The 22,061-nt window shown below is 39.6% G+C and overlaps 2 protein-coding genes and 1 long non-coding RNA gene across 3 annotated transcripts in view; 2 read left to right on the top strand and 1 right to left on the bottom strand.

The window, feature by feature from the left end:
• Nucleotides 1-4,827: 4,827 nt before the first annotated feature.
• Nucleotides 4,828-7,893, bottom strand: LOC101736940 (Krueppel-like factor 10). Its single transcript, XM_004929114.5, has 2 exons — nucleotides 6,185-7,893; nucleotides 4,828-5,957 (listed from the first exon to the last, which is right to left on the bottom strand). The coding sequence occupies exons 1-2, from the start codon at nucleotides 6,251-6,253 to the stop codon at nucleotides 5,010-5,012; spliced, it is 1,017 nt and encodes a 338-aa protein (XP_004929171.1). The 5' UTR covers nucleotides 6,254-7,893; the 3' UTR covers nucleotides 4,828-5,009.
• LOC110385714 (uncharacterized) lies at nucleotides 5,876-8,374 on the top strand. The gene is made up of 2 exons (XR_002430964.3): nucleotides 5,876-6,650; nucleotides 7,885-8,374. It is a non-coding gene; the product is annotated as an uncharacterized LOC110385714 (long non-coding RNA).
• Nucleotides 8,375-20,546: 12,172 nt separating this feature from the next.
• The window catches only part of LOC101736853 (zinc finger protein ush), a 268,675-nt gene continuing 267,160 nt past the window's right edge, over nucleotides 20,547-22,061 (top strand). Inside the window, exon 1 of the mRNA XM_012692979.4 lies at nucleotides 20,547-20,712. Coding sequence (XP_012548433.1) covers nucleotides 20,673-20,712 — 40 coding nt within the window. The 5' untranslated portion in view covers nucleotides 20,547-20,672. The remainder of the gene's footprint in view (nucleotides 20,713-22,061) is intronic.

The raw sequence follows: 22,061 nt of genomic DNA, 5'->3' as shown, positions 1-22,061 counted from the left end.
GTCTCGTGGATGTGGTGAAACACAACTGAAGTATTCACCGGAGACTGGGTAGCTTAAAAAACAGTTTCGACTAGTAATATTTATTCAATGACTAAAGCTGAAGCCGTTAAGTCTTACTCGATCTTACCTTACTACAAGCGTAGTAAATTGTCCCTTCGTAACAATATGACTCTGTACAAAGCTTACATACGTCCCATCATGACTTATGCAAGTGGAATATTCACTCACGCGGTTATTGCTCACACAAATATGAGGCCGTCAGCGCAAAAGTGGCCTAAGCTTACCACAGTTAATATGGAGGTTCGAATTTACTTTTATAATATTTCGTAGGCAAATAATACGCGCTAAAATGATGTTTACAAAGGCTTCTGTATCTATGGAAGAAACTAGGGATAGGCGGATTTTGCATCAAAATTTATTGTGTTTTAAATAAATTGCAATACATAAGCACGAATATGAATTGTGGGTTAGGCCACTTTTGCGCTGACGGCCTCATGTAGCCTCTTATCGTGACCGCCTCCAAACACATAACCGACCCAGGCGGCGAGGCAAGGCAGAACCACCTTCGTCCTAACCATGTCCTATCAGATACTCTCGGTGCTTATAGGCATTTGAAGTACCGGCCACCGTTCTTGTCTAAAGCGTCGAATGCGTTGTAGAGTTCGACGTGCAACCTAGTCCATAGATATAGCTAATTTTCTCGCCGGATCTTCTCAGTGGATAGCAATTCCGATCCGGTGGTAGATTCTGCGAAACGCTTCTCTTTCTAGGGCCAGTCTGTTAGCAAAGTCCCTCAAATTGGGCCGCGTATTTGGAATTATCTCGACGATTGGGTATGGAAAAAATAAGAAGGCGGTAAGCGCTAGTACCTACGCATTAAAAGAACTCTATAAAGTGTTCCTCAAAACACACACACATATATTTTTATTTAAAACTTTTTTGGCTAAATACATTTATTTTCTTGCCAAGAAATATATATTGGCCAATCAAACGATCGAGTCCAACACTATGTTTAAATAGAATTGAACATGTTATGATCGCGTGTCAATTTCACAGCAGACAAACTCGCGCTTTGGTATGAACGGAATCTTCGTTGCGGTGTAGCGAAAACTGAGAGTCTCCAGTGTGCTTAGTGCGAGTTTTTTAACGTTCTCGATAGCGTAAAAGTTAGCTCATATTTGTATGGAATGGGATCGTTTGTCTACGTTTGCCGCTAGGGGCGCTGTTCCAACTGCATACAAATTTGAGTTAACTTTTACGCTATCGAGAACGTTAAGAAACTCGCACTAAGCACACAGATGTTCGTCAATATACATGTTGAAGTGCTTCTTCGCCAGCGCGTACTTGGAATAGACCCTCACCAACGAATAGAAAGAAAATGCCTTTGTGGATCCCTTAGGGGCTTTGATACTAGAGGCGAACCGTGACTGTCCTATGCAGTTATTAATATTCTGTGATTTTAATTAAAGGTTTTAGTCCTTAAGATAAGATGAGGCTATATTCCAATGAGTTATCGAAATATGCACAAATTTCAGAGAACGTCGTGGAAAAGCGGTAGTAGCAACAGGAAGCCAAGATTCACTCGCGAAGCAGTTGCTCTTGAGTTGTTAGGTCTCCTTTGGAGGCGCTCGGGCAGCTGTTTATATGGCCTGATGCATGTGACAACAATGGCGTACATAACATAGGCAAATATATTAAGTGTATAATCTATGATTGGCAATTCATCGGCTCGAAGATGGAATACAATAATAATTAAAAAAAAACAGTTCCTACTTTTTTTTTTATTACCCTTGTAGGCAGACGAGCATACGGCCCACCTGATGGTGAGTGGTTACCGTCGCCCATGGACTTCAGCAATGCCAGGGGCAGAGCCAAGCCGCTGCCTACCTACTGTTTGTTGAAATATTAATAAAAATGTCTAATAAATGTCATGTCATATCAAAAAGAAAAGAAGAAATGTCAATACAATGTCAACCAACAGCTGTTAACAATCCTATCCCTCCTGGCTGAGCCCTTGCTCCCTACATATCTTGCTGAAACTGGAAAGGCCTTCGAGCTACCATTAATACTTCCTTCCTAAAAAAAACATGAAGACGAAAGAAGATTGGTTTCTACCCCGACTCGCTGGTTCATTATGATAGAAACGACCAGAGGAATAGGTATAAAAAAAAACTCCACCGAAGTCTCTACGAATGTGAAAACCAAACCGAAAGAACAATAATCGAAGCGTTACACAAACATGTAATCGACTTGAGTGTTCTGTTGAGCGATGATGAAATTAGCGACAGAAAATATTTTAGTACTATGTCTACGTTATCTGCTCGGGAGTGTGACTTTTTCGCGTGTGACGTCACGAGGCACGGTGCGCTTTCGTGGGCACGGCGTGAGGCGGCCGTGACGCGGCGTGCGCATCACGCAGCCCCTGTGACGTGGCTCGCTCGTTGGACGGAAAACGCGGCTGTTTCGGATCATCAACAAATTTAAACAACAGTGCGCTCAGTGCGAGTTTTTTAACAGCGGCAAACGCAGGCAAACGTTCCAACTCCATACGAATTTGAGTTAACTTTTACGCTATCGAGAACGTTAAAAACTCTCACTAAGCACACAGATTATGTTCCTCACAGTCTTACGATACAGTAGGTAATTTTTGATGAAGGAAGGATTACTGGTGTCCTGAAGGCCTTTCCAGTTTCACCAGGTCAGGTGAGCGAACAAAGGTTCAGCTAGGAGCGATGGGATTTGCTAACAGCTGTCCGAGCACTTCCAAAGATGACTTAACAACTCAAGAGCAGTTGCTTCGCGAATGAATCTACTGTTGGATCGGAATCACGACCCGCTAAGAAGATCCGGCTAGAAAGACACAATACTGTGATGGATAGATGCATTATGAAAAAAGCAATCAGAAATGAAGAGGTAGTTTGTTTTGCACGAAAATTGGATTTTTAAATGTCACACGTAGAGGCGTGTTCGAATTTTTACTAGCTCGCTAAAATTGCTTTTCGCCCACGGTTTAATGTGTGTACTGGCGCCATTGATCCGTATATATAGAAATAGGCAAAGACGAAGCAGTTAAGCACAGTTTTCTCGTCTGTTTGTCACTGATTTGGTTCGGAAGCACGTGCTATCTTTTGTGTAAACAATTTTATTTTTGTTAACTGAATTGGTACTTCCATTCCCAAATTTTCTCTTTATGTCGACCAATTTTTTTTTTTGGTAGTTTTTAGAATACTTTATAAACTATATTACACTAAATGTGTAAGTATAACGCTTAATATATTTTGTATAATTTATATAAAAGTTAGATTCGTTTCAAAACATCAAAACAAAAAAAAACAAGACAACATGAATCTAAATATTGAGGTGTCTATGCTCGAATTCGATTATCGAGCGAATGATAGTATTCTTTATGATAAATAAAATAAGTACATACATATACCTATATTTAGAACATATTTAAAAAAAAAACTTTATCATTTAAAACCTTTAACTTTTAAAGGTTAGCTTACCTATTAGTTTTAAAAAAGATTTTTCTTAGACGGAATCACTCACCTGTCTGTTATTCAGTAAAAAGAGAGTTCAATTTTGTATAGTATAATAATAATACAGTTTATTTTTTTTATTAATTTTAAAACATTATAGATGGGCTTTAAATGTTGTTTTCTACATCACAGAAAACAGAATCAAGTCTTTTATTGTTCATTCATTCTGAAGTATTCCTTAACATTATATGTTTTTCAGAATGTCTTAGAAAATGTAAATTAAATATACGCAGTCTCTCACCTCTTCTATGATAGATAACGAATGAGAAGTAGATATTGTCTAATTAATATGACTTACTCGTATATTTTCAGTTTCTTACAGATTTCTATGTCATATTTCAAGGTAGGTGACGCCATTACGTTTGTAAGCTCATAAAACTTAACACCAAATACGAAGCGAGGTCATTCATGTATCTATTAAAATAAAATAAATCTCATAATATTTGTGAAAAACGTTTTAAAATTACAATTAGACGCAAAAACGTTTTAGCAATATTTTCGTAGGCGCGTCTGATGCAATTATGTGACAGTATTGTTGCGGTGTCCTCAAATAGTTTGCCATTATTGAAAATAAAAAATTACCAGTTTCGAATTACTTATAAGTTAAGTAAGAACAAGTTTCGCCACTGCTAAGTTGGCCATTGATATAATTCATAAAAATAACACGACCAAAGTTACGATTTGTTTAAAGTTATGGAATGTCACTAATCTGGGATTGTGTTATTGCGTTTATGTTGTTAGATCAGAACTTAACCAAGATTGTTTGAGCTTAGATGTCTTAACGCATATCATTTACAACCGGTTTTTTAAATATTTTTTTGCGTAGATAGACGAACGGCGCTTGGCTGTAACCGGCTACCAGAGCGAGCCACTAAAGTGAATTGATTCCAGCAAATAATTCGATCATCAATTTTGTTTTTTATTGCAATAGTGTTTTTCCTAATGTTAGAATTATGTCGTTGCTTACCATCAGAGGAAACTATACAAGTCCGTAAAAATTGATTTAGTATTTTTTAAGAATGTGACTGCGTATATCAGTAGAGATAAGCCGCGTCGCTGTCATTAAGTATAGTTTATCAGTCGGAGCGCCGAGCCGGGGGCGGAGCGCCGCCGGCCGACAGTCGCCCGTCGGCCTTCCGCGCCGGCCTCCCGCGGACCTGCAGCCTCTGCACGCTCCACCAAGTTTTATCTGTTCTTGGAGATTCCACCATCGCTCGGACTCGAGCCAGTGTAATAGTGCGACAGTGCGTAGTGTCAAGTGCGTAACCAGTGAATAAAACCAGCCGTGTAGTACAAAACGTTCAGTTTAATTTTTTGGAATCATATCATCTGTACACGATACAGTAACAATATATTAACTTACGAACTAGCAACTACTTAAGTAGTTATATAGGACAGTCTTAAAGATGAGTACGGCTACTGGCTAGGTAACGATCTCGAGATCTGGATCACAGCGGGGTCGCGCGCCGGTCACTGCGCCGCCGCCACCACGGGCCGCACCGGGAGCGCCACGGGAGGAGACGGGAGGAGCCGCAGCACCGGGGTCAGCGGCGCCTTCTCTTTGGCGTGCCTCTTGACGTGCTTAGCGAGGTGGTCGGAGCGCATGAAGCGGCGGTTACACACGCGGCACTCGAACTTCTTCTCGCCGGTGTGCGTGCGCTTGTGCCGGGACAGCTCGTCGGAGCGCGAGAACCTCCGCTCGCAGCCGGGCCACGCGCACCGGAACGGTCGCTCCCCGGTGTGCGTGCGGGCGTGCGCTTTCAGGTGTGACGACTTAAAGTAATTTTTCCCGCATCCGGGATACGAGCACTCGTAGAGTCGGCGCCGGGCGGCGGGCGCGGGCGCCACGAGCCACAGCGCCGCGGTGGGCAGCAGCGCCCCCGGGACTAGGACCGCCGGAGCCGGTCTCGGCGCCAGCGGGACCCAGCCCGGGGTGGCGGCCGGCGACGGGGCCTGGGGGACGCGCTGTTCGTCTCTCGTGTTTTGTTTCGGTTGACATTCCAGGTGGGGTGACGGTACGCGAGCTTCTTCAATCTTCGGTGGGGGACTGGGAGGTTGAACGGCGACCGGAACGGGAGGAGACGTTTGGCTCGCAATGTATTTGGTTTGTGAATAACTGTGTCCTCGGTTCATTTTAAATTTAAGTGTCTTGAGCATGTTCATGCCGTGCGCGGGCGGGGGCGGCAGAGGCTCCGGACTGCAGGTGCCGTCCTTGTGGGCCCGCATGATGACCGAGGGCCTGTAGCACGGCTCCGGGGGCGGCGTCGTGAGAAGCAAGCGCTCCAGCTCGCATCGGGATCGCTTGCTGAACTCGTCTTCTCCTTCAGAGTCCGAGGGCTGGGGCGTGACCAGGCCGGCGGGCGGCGACGACGACTCTCTCGCCCGTTTTGCGGCAATCTTTTTGAGAGGCAGCTCGACCTGTGAGACAAGATAGTTGCACATAAGTGAACGTCCACCGACACGGCGGAGCACGCGCGCGCTGCGTGATCGCGCTGCGTATTCTCCTGCTGTCATACTTTCCATTGCACTGAGTTAGAATATTTGTTAAATTAATTTTTTTGAATTTTTTTTTAAAGGTTTAATTAATAATAGGTTATTTCTAGTCTTTTGGAAAATATGTTTATTTTATTTCCAAAACTACTCACTTTATTTTCCATCAACGGCGGCGTTGACGGCGGTGAGAGGGGTCCGCAAACTTCGAGCAGAGTGGACATTCTGGTTAGAATGGGAACATTCAACAGATAAAAACTTTCTTTTTAATTCACAAAACTTGTGTTATTCGCTGCGCGCTTCCGCTCTAGGGAGGTGTGTAGACTGGCTAGCGAGCGACAGACGAATAAACCGCTTCGCGCGTTGTCGACGGACGAAGTATGCGAGCAGCCGGGGCGCGCGGGACGGGACACCAATGGGAGCGGACGGCGCGGCTCCGCGGGCCAATCGACGCGGAGTGATCACGCAGGCGGCTCGTGGTCGCGCGTGTTCTTCACGTGCACACCGAGTGACGGACGGCGAGGCCGCAGCGTGACGTCATCGGCGCGCCCCCGCGTGACGTCGCGAGCCACGACAAGGTCGCCGCTTGCCGCCTGCATCGCCAACAATCAACGACATTCGGTCTGCAACTAGGTTTACTATTTTGACGGTTGCGGTCGTCGACCTCGATGTGCGATGGCTTGGGCCCGGTCCGGTGACACTTTCCAGTTCCGGACGCGACCTGTGTGCTTAGTGCGAGTTTTTTAACGTTTTCGATAGCGTAAAAGTTAACCCAATTTTGTATGCAGTTAGAACAGCGCCCCTAATGGCAAACGTAGGCAAACGATCCCATTCCATACAAATATGAGCAACTTTTAAGCTATAGAGAACGTTAAAAAACTCGCACTAAGCACACTGTATCTACATAGTGCCAAGAAACGACATAATGCAACACGTTTAGTTACGTTTTTACGTTTTCTTTGGTGTTGGAGTGCGATGAACTCATACCTACGGGTAGGAGCTATCACACTGCCTATTGTTGCCGTAAAAACAATTCTCGTTACACGATACATTTAGGCCTCATGTCTCAAGGCGAGATGCTATAGTTATTTAACCGAGCGAAGCCGTGAGCTAGTCTGTCTGCCCCACCTGATCAAATAAAAATAAATAGTTACGTAAATTAGAAATTAAAAAAAAACACGTCTCAATATTCATATCGAAACACGCTTAAAGCACATACCAATGATATCGGTTTATAACAGTTAATTTGATTTAAATTACGCATTGCATTAAATGCACAATACAGGTACTTATTACACGACGACATTCTTAGTGTAATATTGTTTGAGTTGTTTAAAAAAAAAAACTACCTCTATGTAACTGGTGGCAGGACCTCTTGTGAGTCCGCACGGGTAGGTACCACCGCCCTGCCTATTTCTGCCGTGAAGTAGTAATGCGTTTCGGTTTGAAGGGTAGGGCAGCCGTTGTAACTATACTGAGACCTTAGAACTTATATCTCAAGGTGGGTGGCGCATTTACGTTGTATATGTCTATAAGCTCCAATGACCACTTAACACCAGGTGGGCTGTGAGCTCGTCCACCCAACTAAGCAATTGAAAAGAAAATTTTCCGTATCTGCTTTTATTTTGTTTAATTTTCCGCGAATTTATTGCGGAAATATATTTCTCCAAATTAAAATTAATATAAAATAACTTGCGTTCTACTATATCACAGGAGAAAATGGTGGCTTTAGATTTAAGTTATTTTGTTTATTCATGCAATAATGTGATATAATAATTAGTATAATAACGGATAAAATTGTGCGACTATTATAGATAATGTAATTGTTCAATAATATAATTATATTTTCGAATAGGAGGCGCTGAAAAAAGCGGTTTTTCGGGAGAAAACGTTGGCTTCCCACCGGCCCTGATAATGTGTAACGTATTGCTTAATATTTTATCTAAAAAAAATTTATGCACCAATTTATGTGAGACAAAAACTAATGTTTGTGTTATTAATAATAATATATAGGTACAATGCTTCACGGGTCAGACAGGGCCGCCATTTGCCCAGGCCTGGTCTAGAGAGACCATATCAGCGTAACCTTAACTAGTAGGTGAGCTCACGGGGCTCAAACCTGACGATTTTGCTAACACGAACCCTAGCAAGAGGCGTGCTTCGCAGAATCTACCACCGAATCGGAAACGCGACCCACTGAGAAGATCCGTAGAATCCGCCAGAAACTCAGTAGGCTTATAAATACTAATGATAAGTTAAGATCTCTTTTGTACATTTAAATTGAGCTTTCTCGTTTCAATTCTTGTGCATAATGATGAAATAAAATAAAGAAAATAAAACTATAATTTATTGTTTTCTTCAAACTATCTACCAGTTTTTCAACCTATCAACTCAAACTTCAAACTATCTACCACTTTACACACATGCGTAACTATCTATTGATAAGGAGCAAGTTTAGCTTATCACACGTTACACAATCTAACGGGTGCTTAGAGAGTTTTAAAAGGGCTGATGCTTGCTGCGTACAAGTACCTACAACATGCCTGATCGAAGATTGACCGCCTTCAGACGTGGAAACGATGCAGCGAAGACGACACTGCTAAAGTTTCAATAGGACCCGTCCCAGTTTCATTATGGGGGTGACTGTAAGTTCAGAGGTAGCGCCAACCCATGAATTAAGACTCCTCGCGCACTAGGCAGCCTAGCTGCGGCATTACATTGTAAATTGGTGGACAAATCGGATTTTTTACAAGTAATGTCAATTTTGAATGAAAAATACGAATTATTGTAAACTTAATAAAAAGCTATCTCTTTCTACTTATGTTATTATTCTGTCTGTAATTATTATATTGGCTAATGTTTCTTTGCATGCAACGGAATCTTTGAATATCATTTTCACCGACTTTAAGATTTTCGATTAACTGTATCATGTGCAAGCAATGACAGATAATAACTTCGTTCCAATATCCTGACCAGTATCAACAGGACGAAAAAGATGAAATAAAAAGATAAAAAATACAAAATTAAATGTAAGTTTGGTTTGTTATTAAAACGTGTTTTGTTTTTAGTTTCTAAGCTATTAGATATACATACATTGCCACGAATTTTTATATCAATATTCCCGCGCAAACAACATTAGATACAGATAATCCTAGGCCTTGAATGAGCCCATAGATTACAAAAACACGAGAATAGCGTCGCACACCTTGACACACGGGGCCGAAGTCCGAGATGTATTTTATAACGTTTTTCCATCCTATAAGCTGGGAACTTGACTGACTACTCTATGGAAAAGACGTATCGTTTATTTCGATGATTTTGGAAAACGGTTTTTTGGCTTTGGAATATTAAAACATAACCAAAAGCAATGGTATTTAATTTTGGAAGTATGATCCCCGTTACTGTGACTACATAGAACACTACGATCATGCCCCCTACCTGACCGAAAGTATTTACCGATGGACATCAACAATGTTCCCGCAGCCAAACGACTGTCTATGGCTCAAAATGTTTTTCATATCACAAGAACACAATGAAAATTTCTGCTAATTAAAAAAAAAAAAATGGCTCGGTACATGTCACACTAACGCCCTGTAAATTTACTTTTCAGTAAAAAGAATTTATATGCATTCCGTTTTATCAAGCTTTTTTTTAAATCGTTATTTCGAATGAAAAGAAATTAAAGGCATTCCGTTTTCTCAAGAAATCACACCTATTAATTTTACTAAATCGTAATATCGACATTCGCAAAACGAAAACCACAATATTAGTCATTCGCGCGTCTGTGTGCGCGCGCGCATGACGCCGTGAAAGCTATTCACGTGAAACGCGCGTGATCCGCGGCCTAATTAACAGACGATAGCGTTTTCTTTATGTTTTTCTTTTTTTATTGCTTATATGGGTAGAGCTCACGGTCTACCTGTTGTTATGTGGTTAGCGGAGCTTACCGATATCTACAATGTAAATGCTACCACCTACCTTTAGATATGAGTTCTAAGCTTTCAGTACAGCACAACGGCTGCCCCACCCTTCAAACTGAAACGCATTATTCATTCCTGGCAGAAATAGGCAGGGTGGTGGTACCTACCCGTGCGGACTCACAAGACATCCTACCACCAGTAATTACGCAAATTATAGTTTTGCGGGTTTGATTTTTATTACACGATGTTATTCCTTGACCGTGGAAGTCAATCGTGAACATTTGTTAATTTGCTGTGTGAAATACGCATCATTAGAAAAAATGGTACTTGCCTGCGGGATTCGAATACCGTTTCATCGCTTGATACGAATGCATCGAACGTCTTATTCTTTAGAACGTCATGAAGCCATAAGTCGTCATTGCTGAAAAATAAAATTTAAAATAAAACATGATCAGCAATATGATGATTGTTTTTTTTAATCCTTTTTATTCTGATCAAGATATGAGGCCACGGTCATTAAAGTATTCTATTCTCATCGATCCTTGATACGTTTGCATATGTTCAAGTTTTCAAGATATTTCGAAGTTGATGTAAATTACGTTCAAAGAAACTATAGATACATAGATGTATAAAGATACATACACATAATAGGTAGGTACAAATCAAGCTAATAAAAGATTTTCGTTCACACACAATTCTAGATTGTTTTCAGTTTTGTTTCTTTTTCTGTTATAAAAAGAACACAATGTTTATATTTCTCATAGCATTTCCGAGCATTCATAACTGAATAAATTCGATAGGTAGTTTAGGGATCCAAAAATGTACACACCACGCAGTTTTTTAATTAGTATATCTAACAGTACTGTGTATTCAAAATAAAGTAGAATATTTCATCTATGAGTCACTCATAAACTTCTAAACATAAACTTCACTTTTAAACGCTTTGGCTACAGGTTATTGTTGTAGTCCAGCATAAGATCCGCGTGCTAGCTTGTATTACATTGTGTATACATTACACTGTTGGCCGATGGAATCGAACTCACGACCCTCTGCTCAACAGTTGGAGGCGCGAATTACTACACCCTCGAGTCAATCAGATTTTAAAAGCAAAACTTATCAATAACAAATATTTAGCTCCCTTTAATATTTCTTGCAGAATCAAATGTCACGGGCGATTTTTTTTGTTTACAATAAAAACTTGCGTAATCTCTTCAATTAAACCACAAAAATACAACCAGTTTTACAACACAAATACACGCGGCGCGTGTGTGCGTCGCGTCGGGGAACGCCCGGCGCGCCGGAAACGAGATCCACTGCGGTGACGTCACGAGCAAACAACTCCGAATACGTTGAACCTAAAACATGTAAACGATTTGATTTTTGAATATTTTTAATTGCTATTTTCGTTTTGTTAATCTTTTCATTTAACCTAGGTCACATTCAAGGTTATGATCTCAAAGTATTTCGTTGATAATATAGGCAGTTAGTTGTTAGGTAGGTTTTGTTCTGTGTCAATTTGTGAATTTGTGTGCATCTATGTGTTCATTAAACTTTATTTACTTATGAATATATTTTTCATTAGTGTTTACTTTGCCTAAATTTAATATAGTTATTGCAGTACTGTCATCGACAACCATGAAAACAATGCATTAGTTGATACGTTAGAAATAATCTGATAATAGATAAATTAGGACGAGATTAACCCGTAAAGGTGATTTTAATTATGTCTACAATGCGCTAAAACGAAGAAAATACTATACAATTGTAATTATATTATTTATGTAATCTCGAAGAAAAATAAATAAAAAAATTTACCTTAGAAGGATAAACTTGGTCATTTAATTTCATATTCTTAGTTTGGTAATGTGTGCATTCTCGCATACATACTAGTAGATTTCTGTGCTAGAGTGATATGCTCATAAAAGACAAAATCCTATGCTATAACACAAACAATTTGTGTGATCGAAGATTAATTCTTGACTATTGACTCAATAGTAGCGAATTATTCGTGTTTTTTAAATTTTGTATTTAAACTGAGTGGCAATCATTAAAACTGTTTTTCAAGACGGCAATTATAAAAGCACTTAAAATTTTAGAGAGCAGGTTGTGCCATCTGTTGTGAAGTAAAGAAAACTTTTTTCATGCGATGACTAAATTGTCAATAGCGCCACCTATTTTTTTCAGTGAAAAATGTTTAGAGTTTACTTAAAGTATTAAGCATTTGCTAATAGTTCTTTTAAACTAGTATAGATGGCAGCAGCATTTAGTCAAAACTAGTATTTTTCACATTCAGACTTGAACAAAAATATATGTCTGAGAAAATTAGACCGGTCTCTAATAATATAACTTTCTACAGGAATTTGCTTAGTAAGTAGACAATGTCAAAGATGCTCACAGTGTCACCCGAGGAAATTTGTAATTTCAAAGGTTATTTATTGTCTATTTTACGTCACAAACTTTGGATTTCCTTCTTTCATATGGGTACTGACAATGGCGGATTTACACTAGGGGCAGTCGGTGCAAGTGCCCAGGGTGGCAAATTATTTAGGGCAGCAAATTTTTTAAAGTGAAAGTACTTTTTTTGCCTTATCAAGATTGCTCAATATTATTAATTAATTATATTTAGTAACAATTTTCTGTTTAATTGATAATTCAATAAATTCAATTCATCCATTATTTTTTAATAAAAAATTTGGCACTTTTGGTAAAAATTAATAATCAAAATGATTTAATCAATTTATATCCTTGGAGATTTAAAATAATAATAGATTTTTCTATTTTCTGGAATTAACGAAATTCAATTTGTTTTTTTATTTTATTGATGTAACATAATTATGAGTCATTGTTAGTGCCAAATTTATAATTATTAGAAGAAAAAAAAACAAATATTTATTTATGTTTTTGGAATATATAATAATAATAAAGTTTCTGCAATAAATCAGTTATTTGAATTTTGAAAAATATAATATATAAACTATAAGTTTAAGTAAAATTCCAGTATTCGAGTGGATCCTTTTCCGGTAACCAGGAGTGGCATTATGTTTAAATCCGGCCCTGGGTACCGATAACATATTACGTGGGTTACAAGCATCAGTACCAGCTTAAAGTAGAGAAACTGAAGCAATAGATTAATTTTTTTTTTTTTTTATACTCTTGTACTATTCCTCCCATATTTACTCTTTTTCCTCCCACATCTATGCCCGCGTTAAAATATACGATCTCTTAAGATTTTGTGATCGTACGAAAACAGTTTATTGTCATAACGCCATTTTGTCAAATAAATTTTAACAGATTATATACACAGGCCTTTCTCGTTTATTGCTCTTTTTATTAGCTGAAATCGATACGAATAAATAATAAGTATTCGTAGGGAAATCGTATCAAAATCGGTTCCATGACTTAAGAGGTAAGGGAGAAACAGGCAGAAACAGTTAGCGATTTTGTTTTATACTATTAATCGTCGATTGAACAGTTAGCGATTTTGTTTTATACTATTAATCGTCTCTATTAATCGTAATCTCTATTAATCGTCGTCGTATGGTATACTTACTTACTCGTCGTACGAATACTTATTATTTATTCGTATCGATTTAAGCTAATAAAAAGAGCAATAAACGAGAAAGGCATGTGTATATAATCTGTTAAAATTTATTTGACAAAATGGCGTTATGACAATAAACTGTTTTCGTACGATCACAAAATCTTAAGAGATCGTATATTTTAACGCGGGCACAGATGTGGGAGGAAAAAGAGTAAGTATGGGAGGAATAGTACAGGAGTATAAAAAAAAAAAAAAATATGTATATTTAAATCTATTTCTTAAGTTTCTCTGCTTTAAGCTGGTACTGATGCTTGTAACCCACGTAATATGTTATCGGTACCCAGGGCCGGATTTAAACATAATGCCACTCCTGGTTACCGGAAAAGGATCCACTCGAATACTGGAATTTTACTTAAACTTATAGTTTATATATTATATTTTTCAAAATGAGAGAAGAGATTAAAGATTAAACTGGGATAACTATGGTATTATAATAAATGGAAGTCGCCTCAATCATTTGAGATTTGCAGATGATATTATCTTGCTAGAAGAAGATCCTAAGAAACTTGAACACATGATTAAAGAAATAGTAGAAAAAGCAGAGAAGTAGGGCTAGAAATTAATGCAGATAAAACGAAACTAATGACGAACTCAACAGAAAGGAAGATAGAGGTAAACGGAACCAAGTTCGAATATGTGAAGGAATTCGTTTACCTAGGACAAATTATATCTTCTGAAGACTCCATGTCCAAGGAAATAAACAAAAGAATAGCATGCGGTTGGAAAAAATACTGGTCCTTGAAAGAGATAATGAAGAATAAAGATCTAGGTATACATATCAAGAGAAAGACTTTCAACACTTGTATTCTCCCTTGCATGACTTACGGATGTGAGACATGGACACTAACTGATAAACATAGAGAAAAACTTGCTAAAACAGAGAGAGCAATGGAAAGAAGCATGTTGAGTATCAGACTTAGTGACAGAATTCGAAATTGGGAAATAAGAAGGAAGACAAAAGTAACGGATATAATAACTCATATAGAAAATCTTAAATGGAGTTGGACAGGACATATGCTACGTTGCAAAAAAAACAAGTGGAGTAAACAGGTTACTTTATGGTATCCAAGAGGAGACACCAGAAGACAGGGGCGACCAAAAACGAGATGGAGTGATGATATACGCCTAACCCTAGGACCATACTGGACCAGAGTTGCAGAGGACCGAGCCCAATGGAGAGAGCTGGAGGAGGCCTATGCCACGAGGCACGCCGAACTCCGAGGTATACTATAAGAAATAAAATGTAAAAAAAAAAACACAACAATGTTAAATTTCATGGTTGTAGTTCGGAATTAAAGGGCTTTATTATTATTATTATTATTATTATTAAGAGAAGAGATTAATTACATGAATTTGCGAATGTTACATTCCCGATCCTGCGGAAAGAATGGAAAGCAGTCGACGTCGCCCACAACACGTCATTTCGGATCCTCCCGATCCACTAACGGTGCTTTTGGGTACTTCAAGCACCGGTCACCGTACTCGTCGAACCCGTCGCTTGCGACGAAGGGCTCACCTACTAGTTAAGGTTACGCTGGAATAGCCTCTCAAGGCTACCAGTCCAGATAGGAAAAAAAAAAGAATGTGAAATCGACTATTGCCTTGTGCGATATCCTGGTAAGAAGTCACTAGATGTCACACATAATGTTACTCTGTTCTTTTGGGCGTTGCATCAAGTCTGATGTTAAAACGAATACACTACAAGTTTATGAGTTGTTACTTACCTAAATTATTATAGAAACTACCCCTTGTAGTCGATGACGTAAGTCGTTGTGGCCTAAAGGATAAGACGCCTGATGTACTCTAGCTAGACGACTGTGCCATGTGCTTAGTGCGAGTTTTTTAACGTTCTCGATAGCGTAAAAGTTAACTCAAATTTGTATGCAGTTAGAACAGCGCCCCTAGCGGCGAACATAGGCAAACGATCCAACTCGATACAAATTTGAGTTAACTTTTACGTTATCGAGAACGTTAAAAGCTAGCAATTTTTATCTAATGTAGTACGTGGTCAGCTCATCATCTCTAATGACTTCCACGATGAAGGAATAACGTTTTGTGATAATAACCAAAACCGCAAGTGTAGTAATTGCCTATTTACTATATAGTTGAGATAATATATATTTGTAGGTAGAAGAGCATACGGTCCACCTGATGGTGATTGGTTACCGTCACCCATGGACTTCAGCAATGCCCCCTGCCAAGTCGCTGCCTACCGCTTAATACCCTCCACGAGCCTCGTTTAAAGAAGGACATGTCATAGCGCTCGGGAAACGCCGTGGAGGGGAGCTCATTCCATAGCCGGATGGTACGTGACAAAAAAGAACTCTGGAAACGCACTGTGGATGACCGCACTGGCTCCAGGTAGTATGGATGAACTCTACTCCGGTGGCGGGCGGTGCGGTGGTAAAAACGAGATGCCGGTATCATCTCGAACAATTCCTCAGAGCACCCACACTAATAGACCTCAAATCGAGGTGGCTGGATACGTTTACGTTGTTACGTTATTTTTTACGTTGTACTGTCGACGTTTCAGTCCACGATGGCGTCCGCGCAGCCGAAGATAGGAAGTACTGGCGCAGGATTATCCAGGAGAAGATTATTAAAGGAGGCCACGACCTTTAGCATTGAGGATTATCGACGATAGGAGGAGCAGAGTGTATGGGCCCAAGTGTGCTGTGAGCTCGTTAGCATATAGAATCGCCCAGCTCATTGCCCCTATATGTTATTCAGTAAACAAATTAATAAATAATTGCTTTTTGACCTGTATTCCTTATTAAATTATGCGCCATCCACCTTGAGCTATGAGTTCTAAGTTCTTAGTATAGTTACAACGGCTGCCCCACCCTTCAAACCGAAACGCACTACTGCTTCACGGCAGAAATAGGCGGGGTGGTGGTCCCTATCCGTGCGGACTCACAAGAATTGGTAGAATTTTTGAATTTAGCAACGTATATTCGATTCTTTTCCGGAAATTCGAATTGTATCTGTGGGACAACAGCTATTTTGATTTCTCCTTCATACTTTTTGTCCTTCTTACTTTTTACGATAGGCAGCGGCTTTGCTCTGCCCTTGGCATTGCTGAGGTCCATGGACGACGGTAACCACTTACCATCAGGTGGGCCGTATGCTCGTCTGCCTACAAGTGCAATAAAAAAATGACTGCGTATTTATTATTACTAAAGTAATAAATTAATTTCGTTTGAAGTTAAATAATTTATTTCTAACATATTCAAAACTACTTTTACGGGTTCACCTACATGTTATATCATTTGGAACCTTTCGTGTTCACAAACGACTTGAACTATAAAAGATGAGGAAGTGAGTTTTTTTACAGATTTGATATTTTGAACGCGGCTTAGAATCGGAAAAGTAAATATTTAGGACGTGAAGTAATATTGCGTACTGGTTTGAACGATGTGATATTTTTTGTAGATTCACGATATGCGCTACTATCAAAAAGTATCTTTTGATTAAGGCAATATGTTGGGATAATACTCGGATAACCAAAACCAAGAGAAGAGTTTGAGAATTACTATTTTATGGTAGCACAAAGCTAAATTATTTCATAATATTTGTCACATGTATTGATTAATATGTTTTCTTGTGCAAAACTCAGTACGATATAAAATTAAATTATTGAAAACAACTAGGTTAGTCGATTCTTCCGAGCTTGGCATGCCCTACGAATACCCACTATTATAAAATGAGGTCTTTGTTAATGATACAAGCTTTTAACATTACATCAAATCACTATTGGATATTTCGAATCGTATTATTTGTTCCATGCTAATTTTATTTTTATTGTATATGGTACCTAACATGAAGATGATCCATTAACGGTGCTTTTAGGTACCTCAAGCAACTGTCACCGTCGTCGTCGAACCCGTCGCTTGCAACGAAGGGTTTGGCGAATAAATTAACCCACAGACACAGCCCATTGCGTTTCACACCGGATCTTCTCAGTGGGTCGCGTTTCCGATCCGGTGGTAGATTCTGCGAAGCACTGCTCTTGCTAGGGCTAGTGTTAGCAACGTCTTCAGGTTAGATGAGCTCACCTACTTGTCAGGTTACCACTGGTGGTAGGACCTCTGGTAAGTCCGCACGGGTAGGTACCAACACCCTGCCTATTTCTGCCGTGAAGCAGAAATGCGTTTCGGTTTTAAGGGTGTGGCAGCCGTTGTAACTATACTGAGACCTTAGAACTCATATCTCAAGGTGGGTGGCGGCATTTACGTTGTAGATTTCTATGGGCTCCGGTAACCACATAACACCAGGCGGGCTGTGAGCTCGTCCACCCATCTATGCAATAAAAAAATTGCTGGCATAACCCTCTACGGTTATCAGCTTAGATAGAGAAAAAAATTAAAAGATTTTCTAACATCGTGATCAAATGTTTGTTAGAAAATGTTTACTAATGTTTGAAAACATTTTTAAAAAGCAGTATGGCAGCACCATTAGAACAAATAAAATGTGTTTTGCATACCTACAACACACTAAAATGAGACGATTAATCAATGAACATTGTTTTTGGTAGGTACATATTTTTGTAAATACTTTTCTACGTTCTCTCTTCTTTTCTACGCCTTTTGAGACACGTCCTATCTCTTAGGAGGTTTGAGGAGAGTCCTCGGTAATAGACAGCGATCCATTTCTTTTGCGCTGTGAGCATTCACTATGAGATGACTGTATGCTCGTATGTATACAAATGTAATAAATGGCCACCAAGCCTTTAGTAGGAATATAAGTGTTGCTCATTATAGTTTGAGTAAGTTCAGCATTGATTCATGCTACTGAGGTAAAACTGAACTTATGTAAAGGCATTAAGATAGATCTCTCCACGCTGGTGGAGGGCGATATCAAATCCTATCAATTCAGTTTAAGAAGTTTTATTAAGTGGTTAGCAGAGTCCGTAGAAATGACTGTAGCTTGAGACATGAGGTTGAAGCCTCAATTGTATTATGTGTCGGCTTTCTCACCCTTCAAGCTGGAAGGCATGACTGCTTTGCGGAAGAAATAGGCAGGTCTGTGGTAGCTTTTTTTTATCGCTTAGACGGTTAGACGAGCTCACAGCCCACCTAGTGTTAAGTGGTTACTGGAGCCCATAAACATCTGCAACGTAAACGCTGCCATCCACCTTGAGATATAAGTTCTAAGGTCTCAGTATAGTTACAACGGCTGCCCTACCCTTCAAACCGAAACGCATTACTCCCTCACCGCAGAAATAGGCAGGGTGGTGGTGGTACCTACCCGTGCGGACCCACAAGAGGTCCCACCACAAGTAGTAACCTTTAGTAGTGCTACTCTTTTTGGCTTACAATTTTCCTCACCGCCAGGGCATTTAGGTAAAAAGTCCTTATTCACGATATGCCTTATTCTGTATTTGACAGAATAACAAATATTTGACTTTTAATAGCAATTTGAGTGATTGAAACTGGTTGTAAAATAATATTCATAACAAATAAATGTTGAAAGTATACAGTGACTCCAAGGTAGGGCTTTCTTCTATGTTATGGGCACTAGATATATAAACAGGAGAAGATCAGATAAACCTAAAATTCTTATACCACTTCAGAAAGACGTTTTCTCAACGTTGTTGACATTAACCACAAAATTAGCCCGTGGTATCGTACCAAAAAAAACTGGAAAATCACGATGGAATGATGATCTAAATCTTACCATTGTACGTGGTACTCACAATGATTCTGTAGACGTAATTGCTAGATGAACATACAGACTTTTTTTTTTCCCTACCTATGCTGATAGCCTTGAGAGGCTATTTCAGCTTCGCCCTAACGTTGTAGGTGAGCTCGCGGGGCTCAAACCGGAGAGTTGCTAACACTGACCCTAGCAAGAGCAGTGCTTCGCAGAATCTACCACCGGATCGGAAACGCGACCCACTGAGAAGATCCGGCGAGAAACTCAGTGGGCTGTGTCTGTGGGTTAATTCGCTCTTCGAGCCCTTCGTCGCAAGCGACGGGTTCGACGAGGACGGTGACCGGTGCTTGTGGTGCCTAAAAGCACCGTTAATGGATCAGGAGGATCCGTAATCACGTGCTTTGGGCGACGTCGACGGTTTACCATTCGGTCTACTGGGTCGGGTATGTAGTTTCCAGCGGCCACGATGAGAGGGTTCTCATGTCGTGCCGCCTTCTTAAAATGGCGCAGCGATGCCGACTGCAGATACTTACTAACTGAATCGAGCTCCAGGTCATCGTGGAGATCCACGTTCCTCAGGAACCATGGTGCTCCGATGGTTATCCTGCAGAATCGGGATTGAATAACCTGAAGCATACAGACGATCTTGCAAAATTATATTATCTATTTTTCCGTGAAGCCTATAGGTACAGTCGCTGTATAACTGATACTTAAATATTGTTTCCAAGTGGGTTACAATAATCCTGTGTTCTCTAATCACTACATAAAAAGGCTATGTCGTAACCGTGGATCAGGTTTTTATTAATTGCCATTGACGAGCATGACCCAACTGAAGGTGAGTGGTTACCGTCGCCCGTGGACCTCAGTAATGTCAGAGGCAGAGCCAAGCCGCTGCCTACCGTTAGCCAGGTAGTAATTTCTCACAGCCCACCTGATGTGAAGTGGTTACTGGAAACCATATACATCTACAACGTAAATGCGCCACCCACCTTGAGATATAAGTTCTAAGGTCTCAGTATAGTTACAACGGCTGCCCCACCCTTCAAACCGAAACGCATTACTGCTTCACGGCAGAAATAGGGAGGGTGGTGGTACCTACCCGTGCGGACTCACAAGAGGTCCTACCACCAGTAAAAAGTAAAAATTTCAAATCCTGACCACGAGTTCCTTAGTAGGACACCTACGATATTTTGAAAAGCACAGAGCGACAGCAATGTCTACGGCGCTACGGTGCTACGGGCTACGGCGGGGGTCTTCACGGGGGGGCGTGGCCAGACCCTGCCCCCTGGCTCTGCTCGCGAATTGGCCGCCGACGTACGCCTTCAGCCTTCAACCAGTTCTTGTCAGTTGTTCTCCGACCGCCGTCGTGAGCGCACGCACGCTCGCACAGCCGCGTATAAGTTTTTCCACGTGTTACTTGTGTGTTCGTTAGTGATGTTGAGAATTGTCGGTGCCCCTACCTAGGTCATGTCTCGAAGGAAACAAAGCAACCCCAAACCCTTGAAACGTGAGTTTAGACTTTAAGTTGCGTCATTTTAAGGTTTTTTTTATGTGTAATAACACGATAAGGCTCTATAAGTTTCGTATTTAACTCGGCCGATAAGTAGTTTCGTAAAGTTTGCCAAGTGTTTTCCAAAATTCTTGGTAACGTCGATTGTCAAATTTTGTTTACGTGTTGATGTCAACATTAATAATTTAATTATGTACTAAGTATGTACATTAAATATTTTTCGTTTTCCGGCCTATTTATTTCGTCATATTTCTAATAAATTAAATTGTATTTAGATTGTTTTTTTTATTTAAAGGTTCTTATCAACGTTCGGCTTATTGAAATACGTTTTCCTCTATTTAAATTTAATTAAAGTTAATTAGGTATATGCGTTTGACATTTTTGTCGCGCGTTGCAATTTCAAGATTGTTTTACAATTAAATGTGGCTTTCAATATAATACTCTCATCAGCTTTCACCAGCAACTACGATTGAATTGCATGATGAATCCGTAAAAGTAGTTTTAGGTTAGCGGCATGCTTTAGAATATTGTGACGTCACCAATTCAATAACAAACTTTGAACGATATCTTAATGTAACTTCATTAAGATTGAACTTTGTAAATGTTCATAGTTTAGATAGTACTCTTGTATCTCTGTAGGAAGAGAGCGAGATATGACTCTGGCAATATAGATTCTCATGGGTGGCCCAAATATTTTTCCGTATGATGTATGCCTATGGCCACAATAAGTTTAAATCGCATGACTGTAAAAAAAAGACTTTTTTTTTAATATTTATAACTGTCAATATTTATAAATTTCAATATAACGGCCGTCTGGTGTAGTGGTAAGTGACATGGTCACTACACAAGGGGGTCGCGGGTTCGAATCCCGCCAAGGGAAGATATTTGTATGATAAATATAAATGTCTTTTCCATGGTTATGGATGTATATTAAATATATGTATGTGTATAATAAAAATCTTACATTTATATCCGTTATCTGGTACCTGTAACACAAGTTCTTTACGAACTTATCACGGGACCAGTTAACGTGGCGTGATTGTTAGTAAATATTTATTTATTTATTTATTAATGTACGCGAACGATGCGGCCGATTTTTAAAATGGTTTCTTTAAAACTATTCTAATTTATTTCATCATTTATTTATTGAAAGTATTGTAATACTTAAACGATATGAAACACTGTTCACATTAGGTAATGTATAATAAATAAATGTATTAATTAATAACTTTTGAACCATCTGTTATCGTGACATAAATGATGTAGGTCATTGCATCTGGGCTTATTGACTAATATTAAAACAATTGAAAGTATTTTTACGGTTTTATCTCATATTTTGTTTGTCA

The sequence above is a fragment of the Bombyx mori genome, chromosome 4 (assembly GCF_030269925.1).
Source record: "Bombyx mori chromosome 4, ASM3026992v2".
NCBI lineage: Eukaryota > Metazoa > Arthropoda > Insecta > Lepidoptera > Bombycidae > Bombyx > Bombyx mori.
The sequence above is the reverse complement of the archived record's forward strand: the minus strand, read 5'-3'. Positions and strand labels throughout refer to the sequence as shown.